At 42.5% G+C, this 12,774-nt stretch overlaps 1 protein-coding gene across 1 annotated transcript; it reads left to right on the forward strand.

Moving 5' to 3' along the window:
- The first annotated feature begins 280 nt into the window (after positions 1-280).
- Positions 281-3,468, forward strand: NPVF (neuropeptide VF precursor). The gene is made up of 3 exons (XM_039341903.1): positions 281-370; positions 2,522-2,721; positions 3,381-3,468. Exons 1-3 carry the CDS (start codon positions 365-367, stop codon positions 3,466-3,468), a joined length of 294 nt encoding a protein of 97 aa, XP_039197837.1. The 5' UTR covers positions 281-364.
- Positions 3,469-12,774: the final 9,306 nt, after the last annotated feature.

Raw genomic sequence — 12,774 nt, forward strand, 5'->3', positions numbered from 1 at the left:
GTATCTAGCAATAACATGTGGCTATGGAACCTTGACTTTGAGAAAGAATAGTTTTGTCATCTTCAGATTTTGGATTTGATTATGCTGTTTAGAATACTGTGCACAGTCAAATAAACATATCAATCATTCTGAAATCAGATGAAAACTGATTGCTCACTTGATCAGCAAGTTGAAACTCACATATTTTAGGCAAGCAATGTCAATGAAGGATGGACACTAAGAAAAATATTATGTTCTCTTCTACTACTATATTCTCATCTATTGAAATTATATTTGACAGGGCTCTGGAAAGTAAAAGTTCTGTAAGAGATTATGAGTACTGTTTAACTGATGATGAAGAGATTTCAGAAATGTCAGAGGAACTATGACGGTAAGCATTTGTCCCTATGGTCACCTGGAACTCTTCCTTGACAGTTAATTTCTATAATTACATATTTATGCTGAAAATACATTGACATTTTGGGCAGTGTTACACTTCAGAATTTAATTATGACCTAGACACTGACATTTTGTTTCTAGGTACTAATGACTAAGCCTGATACAAACAATATAATAAGAGACTTTTGTTTAAAATGTAATTAAACCTAATTGGTCAATATTAGTAACCCTAATTAACAGGCAAGAAAATTTTTGGAAAGTCATCTGCATTTTTTAAATAAGCTCTTTTGTTTACAGAAGTTATCAAAACAAATTCTCTGCATTATTGCCATATATAATTAACACTTTCTTTTGATATTAAAATTAAAGTATGTGATATTGACGTCATGATAAAAGATTCTGTTGTTGTCTCTTGGTATAAAATGATGCTACTTTTTATGTGTTGAGATGTTTATCTCTTATGTAAGTTCAATTTAAGAGAAATGAACAGAGCGATCATAGTTAGTTTAGCTACATGTCTGCTTTTAGCTTCAAAAACCATTTGCCACAATGAATCATTAATGACCAGTTTGCGGAGTAGAGAAGAAAACAGTGAGAAAAACTCTTCTGAGGTAAGATCTTAACTGGCATTATTTTTTCCATGAATATTGAATTATCATTATTACGATTAATGTATAAAATCTGTTCCTAATTTGCTGGAAGTTTTCTTTCTCTTGAAATGGGGGCTTTGGTTTTCCTCCTGTTTTAGCCTTGTTAATTCCTCTGCTGTAGTACAGGCTGCTGGTTTTGGTTCTCTTGATCCATTCTGCAGCCTCTCTAACTGTTTTTGAAATTCTTCTGGCTTATGAAAAGCAACAAAATTCACCTCAGTGAAACATTGTGGGCCATGGAAGCAATAAGATTGGAGGTTTTTTTGGCTGAAGAGAAGGTACTTCAAAAAAACAATTTGAGAGGCATCCAATCACTTTCAGCCTTCTCTCACAATGCTGGCCAAAGTGCTGTGGTATTTTAGGATTGCTCACAATGTGAGTGGCAGGTACCTAGCTTGGACAACCTTTAGCATAAGCCAGACACCATTGTCCAACAGAGAACATTCCTCCTGGCTGTCGGTGCAGGGATCATTGAAGAAGTCTCCTCAGCTTGTCTCATAGCATGAGGTCTGTGGAAGTAGCCAAGAGAGCATCCAAATCACAGCAAAGTGAAATAATGTGCTTGTTTCTCTCTCAGAAGCAAAGCTCTACATTGCTTCATGAACTAGGGTATAAAGGTTGCTTGGATCACAGCCCTACAATGTATAGGCTTTAGGAGGAGATCCTTTATGATCTAACAGAAATATTGTAAGTCAAGGACACTCCATCTATTAACAAAGGAACCAAAGAAATTACAGGACTTTACATATATCCTGGGGCAAATTCATTTGAGAGTGAAGGACTAGAATTTTACTGCCATCCATGTTGATTTTAGTCAAATATTTTTATTTGACTAAATATTGTTATTAAACAATAACAATAAAAAAATAAAATGAACTTTTCATTAAATTCCACTTTTGGAAAGCAGGAATCATTTCTAAATAGACCTGGTTTTTGTTTCTCCCACAGGTTTTCTACCTCTATTAGATCTATTTATTATATTTATCTCCTTGCCTGCCTAAAGTAATAGTAATAGTAATAATAACTCTTGGTGCTCCCTCCTATTGACTGCTTTTCTGTTCTATGCACATTTCTGTGGGAATGTTTTTGTCGTTCAGAAGAGCAATGATTAAACTGCATTTCATTTTACATATTGATTGGGAAAATACAAGTCCTTTCTCCCAAAATTTAGAGGAATTCTTTTCCTTGCGCAACTAATTGTACAAGACTTCACCCAAGGTCTAATCAAAATCACATGAAAGTCATCCTTTCACACTGCAACAGTACAGCACTAATTTCAGTGTAGTGAAACTATTCTACTTGCTTTTGCATTAGATTTTATCAAATGGCACAAATCCTTTCTTCCTCCGCATATCTCCTCAAAGCATTGGTGCCAAAGATCATTTGCAACCCTTCAGGGAGTTGGGTGCACTTTTCCATGCCACTTATGCTAGTCTGGTTTCTGTGCTATATTTTTAATGACATTAAATCATGTTATTTTTTTTCCCTTCCAGTCTAATGAAGACCTTATAGAAGAAAAACAGAGAAGTGTCAATCTTGAAGAACTGAAAGATTGGGAACTGAAGAACATAGTTAAGATGAGTGGACCTGCTGGGAAGGTAGTGCCAAGTTCAATGGTTAATTTGCCACTGAGATTTGGCCGGAACTTCCTGGAAAGAAGAAATATCAAACCTGCAGCCAATCTGCCCCTCAGGTTCGGAAGGGCTTTTAGATATTTCTCAGACAGTTATGAAAAAACTCCTTCAGTTCAAAGTTTCTTGCGTTCGCTGGCCAACCTACCAGAGAAATTTGGGAGATCCATTCTTTTCAGTTTGATTCAAGGCACCCAGGATTGTGACCAGATCAAAAATAGGTGAATAGTTTAAAGTATGCTTGATGAAATTGTCATCTCAGTCAGTAGCTGCAGGTTTTAAATGTTATTCCAATGCCCAACAACAAGAATGACTTCACAATTATTGGCACAACAGATATATTTCTAATTTCATCAGCTAAATGTAAAGGTAGCTTTGGCTATCATATAATCACTCCCCCATATTTAATCATTTTTCCCCTCCTGTCATATTAAAAAATACAAATAAATGGCTATATTTGGAGGGGCTCTGAAAGCTACAAAGGAGGAAGAAATTAGCAAAGGGTAGGAAATGCATCATTAATTTAAACATTAATTGAGCTTAAATGTTCAAGCTGTTGGACAAAAACTTTTGAGGTGTATTTAGATTATGTTTAGAACACTGAAAAGCCCAACACATTTATATAGCAAATTAACAGTGAAGACTAGTTAATGACTAAAATAACATTAATAATCTCTTTCTTTCTTTCTCTCCTTCCTTCTTTTTTTTTTCTTTCTTTCAGACTTGGCCATTTGAGCAAACTTTTGAAAAAGAATTCTGGAAATAAAGAGACAAGCCATCAGAATGAGCAGGACCAGTTTTCTTTCTGAAATGCTCAGGTGGTAGAAAGAAAAAATGGAAAAAGAAAAATGTCTGCTTTCAAACTGTGATTCAATCCAGAGCATTTGTCCTTAGCTAAACATATATAAGTTATAATGATAACTTCAGTAATAGTTTATTCCCATAGCTATGCTGTCAATACTAATTATTCTGCACTTATTATAACTAATATCCAGTCAGTTGAAAAATATTATCTGTATAAGCAAAATAAAGATGAATATAACTACTTGGTTATCTCATATATAGAGTCCAAAAGTAGGGGGGAGGGATCAGAAAAGTCAATATGGTATTTGTAACTGGTGGATTGAAACTCTCCTCTTCCTTTTGGGAGGTAACACAAAGAGGGCGGGACTTCAATCACACAATCACAGCCAGAATCCTGACCATCCCACACACTTTTATAGGTGGCTCTTTCTGTTTGCCTCCCAAATACATACGATTGGCCCTTTATTCCATTTGTTGAAATGATAGGATGCTTTGCATAGGGAGACAAGTGGTGTTTTTTTTTCCTTTTCATCATAATAGTGTAATTGTCTAATATGTGTAAAAAATGTGATAATCCAGACGGAATGGACAAAGAAGATTTGATCATTTATTATGTGAGAACATATATTGAGCTGGAAAAGGGCAGAATCAGGAACTAAATACTAATCATGATATTCAAGAGTTTCTGTTTTGCTTCTTAATCCAAAATAGTGTTTGTGAACTGAAAATGTAAAAAATGTAGACTGAAATTAGACTGAGCCAACTCCTTGCTGGGGATTGCTAGGAGAGTCAAAACAATAGTGGCAAATATCTGCAGCTCGGGTGTAGGATGAAGGTGAAAGTTCGTTCTCTGAGCTTGTGGAGAGTCAAAACATTTGCAAAATATCTCATGGCATTTTTCTATGTAAAATTCAGGGTTCAGCACAGGGTAAGGGGGATATCTAATACAGGTAGTTCTTAATTTACAACCATTAAAAAATACAATGGCACTGAAAAAATGATTTATGACCAGTTTTTACACTTATTGTAGCATCCCCATAATGTGATCAAAATTTGGGTGCTTGAAACTGGCATGTATTTTTCCAGATGCACCGTCCAGAGGCCATAGCTGGCTTCCAAAAGCAAAATCAATGGGCAATCCAAATTCACTTAACAATCTTATGATTCACTTAACAGCTGCAGTGATGCACTTAACAACTATGACAAAAAGGTTGTAAAATGGGCTCAACTCACTTAACAACTGTTTTGCTTAGCAATGGAAATTGTGGTCATAGTTTGAGGACTACCTGTATTTTTAAATCAGCCACAGCCCAAATGAAAATCATGCAAACACATAGATATGCTAATTGCTCAATATAACTCAGAAAGAAAAAGGCTTTTTTCATTTGAGCCATAAGTACTGAAGGGAAGAAGAAGAAAAAGCTACATCTATCTTTCCCACAAATTGCAGTCTTTCTCTCTGGTAAGAATTGCTATTAATTTTTGTATTATTTTTGAAGAGCAGGAGATGATGCAAGTGTTATTTTGTGTCTTTTCAGCACATCTTCTGACTAACAAATATTTAATAAACTAATGCTTCTCGGTTTTTTGCCACTATAGTCCTCCTCCTAATATATTTTGAATAAGTAACCCAGAAATGCTACCTGAGATTGACAAAGCAGGAAGTTTAGTACAAAATACTCTACAGGATGAGATGAGATCACACAAATAACTTGTTTTGAACAGCAGATACAGTACACAACTGGAGAAGACACATTAAATATTACCAGAAACAACCTGTTCATATCAACCTCAATACAAAAATTTTCAATGCAAAAATAATGAAAATATTATATTATAATAATAATAGTAAAGTTGGTAGGGACCTTGGAGTCTGACCCCCTGCTCAGGCAGGAAACCCTATACCATTTCGGACAAATAGCTGTCCAGTCTCTTCTTAAAAACTTCCAGTGTTGGAGCATCACCACTTCTGGAGGCAGGTTGTTCCACTGGTTAATTGTTCTAACTGTCAGGAAGTTTCTTCTTATGATTAGCACAATTGTGCCACTTGTTCTCCCCTTGGGAGAACTGAAAGTTTAGGAAACTTGTGGCAGGCCAAGACTTTGCTGCAGCATATTTGCCTTCTCACTTCCAGTTTTGCTTATGTTGTACAGACAGTGCAGTTTTCAAGATTCAGTTGTTAAGCAGCAGCAGCAACTAACCCACAAGCTGCAAGTGACTGGTAGCACTTGGCAAGCTTTTGTTCGCCCAGAAGCATCTGGAGAAGCAAAGAGGGGACAAGGGGAACATATGAATTATGGAAGATGCTTCACCCCCAAGGAGAATAAAAAAAGAAAGATTAAAGAATAGATTCATCTGGATCTCTTCTGTTAAAAGATTTCTCTGCCCAGATGAAAGGAAGCAGATCCTTCCTCATTCAAGCAAGGAATGAGAAGTACTTCCAAAGGTGCTTCTGCCCAGGCATGGGAGAAGATAATATTTTGTGTCCTTTTCAGATTCTAATGCTAAAATTCTGAAACGAAAGATAGAACAGATAAGCACTTTAGACACAGGGTTGTTAAGGACCGCTATCCAGCTTTTCAATGCAGTACTTTCATATTTGGCCTTCATATGTTAGATTTCCAGTCTCTGCTAAAGACTGAATGTTTCTCATTGCAGTCATGTTTATTTTAACCCTGCCTTGACAAACCACCATAATAATACAATAGTAATTGTTATGTCCCGAGCCTTGCAAACGGCTCGGGGCATTTGCAGGCGGTCCCGGGCAGGTGCAAAGCTGCCCAGGACCAGACAGGCTGTCGCCAGCACCGTGCGCATGCGCGGGTGCTGGCGCGGGAAAAGTATCGCATTGACCCGGGAAATGTCTATATAAGAAGCTGGGAGGTTTTGGGAGCTGCTGAAGCCATCTACTTGTGAGCTGAACACAGAATAAAGAAAACTGAGAACTACAACTGCTTCTCGTGTCTGCTTTTTGCCAAGGACTCAACACTGGCGACGAAGGTGGGATTGCCTTACATCGCCTGGAAAGGAAGAAGTGTAAGCTTACCCAAGTGAGTCCTGAGCGGCGGAACGGCGTTGACTCGGCAGCTACTCGCCAATCCAGTGCGCATTCGGGGGTAGGCTGGCTGATAGACCCGTCTCCTGAAGATGGCAAAGGTTGGAAGGCTTTCGGAGTTCGACGTCTCACATCCAGAGCGGTGGGAGTCCTACGTAGCCAGGGTGGAGAACTACTTCAAGACAAACCAAGTGGGAGAAGAGAGCTTGAAGGCTGCCACCCTGCTTTGTGTTTGCAGTCAAGACGCCTTCGAAATCGCAGAAAACCTTGCAGCACCAGTTCCAGTAGAGTCTGTTAGCTACGCAGATCTAAAGAAGCTACTGAAGGAGCACTTCCAGCCTAAGATGTCCGTCATCGCATGGCGCCATACCTTCGAGCAGAGGGATCAACGATCCGGAGAGTCGGCCAAAGAATACATCGCCGCATTAAGGAAGGCCGCCAAGCACTGCGAGTTCAAGGACCTCGAAGAACGACTGAGGGACCGATTCGTGTGCGGCTTAAGGCATCGAGATCTACAACAGAGGGTTTTCGCCAAAGAAGAACTGTCCTTCCAAGATGCCTTAAGAGAGGTCACCGCAGAAGAAGCAGCAGGCGGCGCCGTCAAGAACATGCGGCCGATCAGAAACAGTCCAGAAATTGCATCCGTGCACCAGGAAGACGTCCAAGGAAACTCCGAGGAGGATCTGGACGAGGAAGTCGACCGTCTCCACCCCACGAAGGAAGGAAAGCAGAAGGGAAGCTCTTCAGCTCCACTCAAGTGCATCGGCTGTGGAGGTCGCCACAGGAGAACCGACTGCAAGTTCCGCTCCGCTACCTGCCGGGCATGCGGCAAACAAGGACACATTGCAGCTGTGTGTCTGGGCCGACGAAAGGTACAACCTCAGGAAGAACTGCGCCTGAAAGGTACCGGGGTTCCCAGCCAGAATAGGGTAGGTTTTTGCGCTTCGCGAAGAAGCATCTTCAGGACAGGCACACACAAGCCCATTAAGAAAAAGCTGTCACTCAAGGTGAAGCTACAAGGGGTTCCATTAACTATGGAACTAGACACAGGGTCTGCCCTTTCAATCATCTCCTTGCATACATTTAGGAAGATTTGTTCCGGTAGTGGAACTCAGGCCAAGTTAAGGCCTTCTGACATTGTGTTAACAGATTTTCAAAATTCAAGAGTGTGTGTTAAGGGGGAGGCCACCCTTAACGTGCAATACAAGAGTTTTGAAGGTCCACTAGACTTATTAGTAGTAGGGGGTGAACGAACGAGTCTCATAGGACTCGATTGGTTTGAGGCCCTGGGGATACATGTCACAGGACTCAACAGCTTACAAACACTCGACCTACAGGAAGTCTGCAAAGAATTTGCAGATGTTTTCAGCCCCCAGCTGGGCACATTCAAAGGACCCCCTGTGTCCTTAAAGCTAGACCCCACTGTCACTCCCATTAGAATTAAAGCAAGAAGGGTCCCTTTTGCTTTAAAGAGTAAAATTGACACTGAGTTAGACAAACTGATCCAACAGGGAATTCTAGAACCTGTTGATTCCAGTCCTTGGGAGACCCCATTGTCACGCCTCTAAAGGCAAATGGGGACATTCGCATTTGTGCTGATTACAAATGCACTCTTAATAAGGCATTGCAGCAACATGCCTATCCTGTTCCTGTGGTCAGTCATATTCTGGCCTCCCTCAAGGGGGGGCGCGTTTTTGCAAAGCTTGACCTAGCTCAAGCGTATCAACAGCTGCCTGTTGATGATGCTGCTGCTATAGCTCAGACTATTGTGACCCACAGGGGAGCCTTTAAGGTAAAAAGGCTACAGTTTGGAGTGAATGTCGCTCCTGGGATTTTCCAAAGCGTAATGGAAAACACACTACGGGGTATACCGGGGGTTTGCCCCTACTTTGATGATGTCTTAATTGCAGGAGACTCCACACACATTCTAGCTGAAAGGCTAAGGGCTGTTCTGTTAAGATTCAGGAAAACAGGCCTCAAGCTCAAAAAAGACAAATGCAAGATTGGGGTGCCTTCTACTGAATTTCTGGGGTTCAAAATTGACGCTGCTGGGATTCACCCTGCTGAATCCAAACTAACTGCTATTTTAGAAGCACCTAGGCCAAAGTCTAAGGTCGAACTTCAGGCCTTCCTGGGCCTCCTGAATTTCTACAATTCCTTCCTTCCACATAAAGCCAGTGTGGCTGAGCCTCTTCACAGGCTACTAGACAAGCAAGCAGTGTGGCACTGGTCACAAACACATGAGGCTTGTTTTAACAAAGTCAAGGCCTTGCTCACTTCTAACAGTGTACTTGCACATTTCAACGAGTCCCTTCCTGTGTTCATCGCTTGTGATGCATCCCCTTACGGGGTAGGAGCTGTCCTGAGTCACCTCAGGTCTGATGGAACTCAGGTTCCTGTTGCATATTACTCCAGAACATTGTCTTCTGCTGAGCGCAACTACGCTCAGATAGACAGGGAGGCTCTGGCTGTTGTTGCTGGAATTAAAAAATTCCATGATTTTCTATATGGCAGGCATTTCACGGTCTTCACTGACCATAAGCCTCTGCTGGGACTGTTTACCACACGTAAGCAGACTCCCCAGATCATTTCCCCCAGAATGCTTAGGTGGTCTATTTTTTTGTCTGCATATGATTTTTCTTTACTCCACAAGCCTGGGAAAGAAATGGACCATGCTGATGGCCTCAGTAGATTGCCTCTGCCAGTAGTAGAAGCTGACCCTGCGCCAGCTGTCAACATTCTATCAATCCAAGCCGTGCCCGAGCTCCCTCTTAGTGCCAGGGATGTTGCCGCTGAAACAGGTACAGATCACACACTTTCACGTGTCCGTTCCTGGGTTTTGTCTGGTTGGCCTGAGCACTGCCCTAGTCCTGAGTTTCAGAGTTTCTGGTCCAAAAGGAACGAGCTGTCCCTTTCTCAGGGTTGTCTGCTTTGGGGAAACAGAGTTGTCATTCCCACCTCAATGAAGACTAGGGTCTTAGAATCCCTCCACGAGGGTCATCCTGGCATTGTTCGTATGAAGGCTCTTGCGCGCAGCCACTTGTGGTGGCCTGGTTTAGATAAAGATATTGAGGCTAAGGTGCATGCATGCCACCTGTGCCAACGATCTCGCCCAGAGATGCCCCAAGCTCCCGTGCATAGATGGGAGGAAACACAGTCCCCATGGTCTAGGGTGCACATTGACTACGCTGGGCCCTTTCAGGGCCAGTTCTTCTTGGTCCTTGTTGACAGCCATTCAAAATGGCTTGAGGTTGTACCTGTCTCATCCACCACCACTGCAAAGACTATTCAGGTACTGAGGAGGATTTTTGCTGCACACGGGCTTCCAGATGTCATGGTGTCTGACAACGGCCCTCAATTCACTTCCTCCGAATTCCAAGCTTTCTTATAGGCTAACATGATTCGTCATGCCATGTCTGCACCCTTCCACCCATCCACCAACGGTATGGCTGAACGTATGGTGCGCATCACGAAGGACGCATTGAAAAGACTCACCTACGGGGACTGGCATCACAGGTTGGCTGACTTTCTCCTTTCTTATCACACCACACCATCTACTTCTACAGGGAGAAGCCCAGCTGAACTTCGTTGGGAGCGTCAACTTACTACTAAACTTGACCGGTTGCATCCGGACAGACTGCCTTCATCTGCCTCACATCCTAGGGCACCTAGACAACTACTTGTGGGTGCCCCGGTTTGGGCTCGCAATTACGGGCCTGGTCATACATGGGTCCCCGCTTCTATTTCCAAGGTCACAGGTCCTCTCTCCTACGAGGTAGCCCTGGACAACGGTCGTGTCCTGCGTCGGCACATCGACCAACTTCGCCCTAGGCGGGACCTTTCAGATGAGACTCCTGGGTCTTTTCCAGGGGGGGAGGGGGACCCTTTGGAGCAAAGGGAAGGGCATGAGTTGCTGCCCATCTCCACTGATGGAGCCACTGACGGCCCATTTCAAGCTTCCGCAAGTGCTCCGAAAAGGAATTCATGGAGCTTACCCACACAACAGGCACTCACACCTACTCCAGCCAGGGAGTCACCCCGGGGGCATACTCACTTTCCACACACATCACACAACACTCCAGTCACGGAGGGTACCCGGGAGCATCCCAACAAATCAGTCCCCGCAAGAGAGCTGGCACACAATCCCCAGAGTTGGCCTGACCTTACCCCTAATCCTACAGGGGGTCAAACTTACAGGGAGGTGGTCGAGGAACCAAGTCCCGACCGCAACACCTCTAGCCCAAATCAGGGAGTAACTGAGTTTTGGGAAGGTACAGAGACCCACACGAGCCCGGACACAGAACGGGGCTTAGGGATTGGACAGCCTCCTGACAGGTCTTGGACGGACCTAGGAGGTTCTATAGAGACGCCCAGCAGTGGCTATCACTTCAAGGGGCCCGAGGGCCTACAGCTAGGCAGGTCAACCAGGTCACAAAGTGACAGAAGCCCTGGCCTGACGAGCCCGGTGGGCGAGCAAGCAGGCCAGGCATTGGGGCAAAGTCCTTGGAAGGCACCAAGGCATGATAAGGGGAACAGGCTCTTGTCACCCCTCAGTCAGGGAACACCTGTCAGAAACCCAGAGCTGAGAAGGTCACAGAGAGCAAGGAAGTCTCCTAAATACTTAGAGGATTACATAACATTGCTGGCTAAACAAAAGCCAGGTAACGGTAGGAGCACTGAGAAGCAGAACACTGTATAAAATAATGATTATATGTTGGTAGTAGTTTTAGCCCGGGGGAAAGGGGTGTTATGTCCCGAGCCTTGCAAACGGCTCGGGGCATTTGCAGGCGGTCCCAGGCAGGTGCAAAGCTGCCCGGGACCAGACAGGCTGTCACCAGCACCGTGCGCATGCGCAGGTGCTGGCGCGGGAAAAGTATCGCATTGACCCGGGAAATGTCTATATAAGAAGCTGGGAGGTTTTGGGAGCTGCTGAAGCCATCTACTTGTGAGCTGAACACAGAATAAAGAAAACTGAGAACTACAACTGCTTCTCGTGTCTGCTTTTCGCCAAGGACTCAACAGTGATAGTAATTATAATAGTGTAATAGAGAGCCAATTTGATCTAGTGGTTAAGATATCAGGCTAGGAAACAGGAGATTTTGAGTTTTAGTCCGCCTTAGCCATGAAAGCCAACTGGGTGACTTTGGGCCAGTTACTCCTTCTCAACTCAATTCACTCACAGGGTTGTTGTGTGGAAAATTAGAGAAGGAAAGTTTATTAGATATGTTCGCTGCCTTGAGTTATTGTAAAAAAAATGAAGGTGGGATACAAACAAGTAAACAAATAAATAAGTAGTATGGTTCCAATATAGCATTAATTCATAAACCATCATTTTCAACCTACAATAGCTGGGTTCAGCCTTTAGAACCAAACCAAACAATCAACATTGTGGTTTAATGAATAATGCCATATTGTCCCCTCCCTATATAGAAAAGAATCATCCATAAATAACCTTCAGATAGCCCTTTTCACTATGGTGACATGGTATATTTTAATTTAAAGCATGTACAGCTCATGTGTGTGGGTTCAGAGCAGCAACCCAATCCCAATGTTCTGGATAAGCACAGGTACTGTCTCCTAATGCTATGATGTCACTGAGAGAGCAGGGCCAAAGACGTTGGCCCTTTTGTCTTTTGGAGGCTACACTAGGAAAAGAGCAGTTCTGGGAACCCATTCTACCCTTAAGACCTGTTTACCCCAAATTTTTCCTCAAATAGTCTGAAACTGTGCCTCTGAAATGTGAACATTTTAATTCTGAATTTTAATGGTAAAATCTGGGAATGTTAGAATCACATGTAGCCTATATGCTGCAGAATTCTCAATGCTGACTTGAATGGTGAAAATTGTTTCTATTCATAGTCTCCCATCAGAAATTAAGCAAACAGACAAGTTAGCTGAGCTATAAACAGTCAACATATTGGCATCATTTTATGGCCTCAAAGACATTATAACTACAGCTAAGCCACACTTTCAGCTCTTGTCAATATGAAAAAGTAGACGTATTAACAAAAGAAGTGTATTTCTTTATTCCTTTTCTAATATTAAATAATTTCAAAGTTATGAGTGAATCTGAAAAACTAAAGTTGGATCTTTTCAGAATTATCCTGCAGCTACTAGAGTGCAGAAGCTGTCCACTGAAGCTTAAAATTGATATTTAAAATGCTTGATAAGGCAGATTATTTTCTCTTGTGTAGGAACAGAATCAAAGTCTAGTTTTACCAAAAGATAACCACCCTTCTATTTTACTATTTCCAGC

This window comes from Crotalus tigris, unplaced genomic scaffold (assembly GCF_016545835.1).
Source record: "Crotalus tigris isolate CLP2741 ecotype Arizona unplaced genomic scaffold, ASM1654583v1 scf7180000017774.6281472, whole genome shotgun sequence".
NCBI classification, from domain to species: Eukaryota; Metazoa; Chordata; class Lepidosauria; order Squamata; family Viperidae; genus Crotalus; species Crotalus tigris.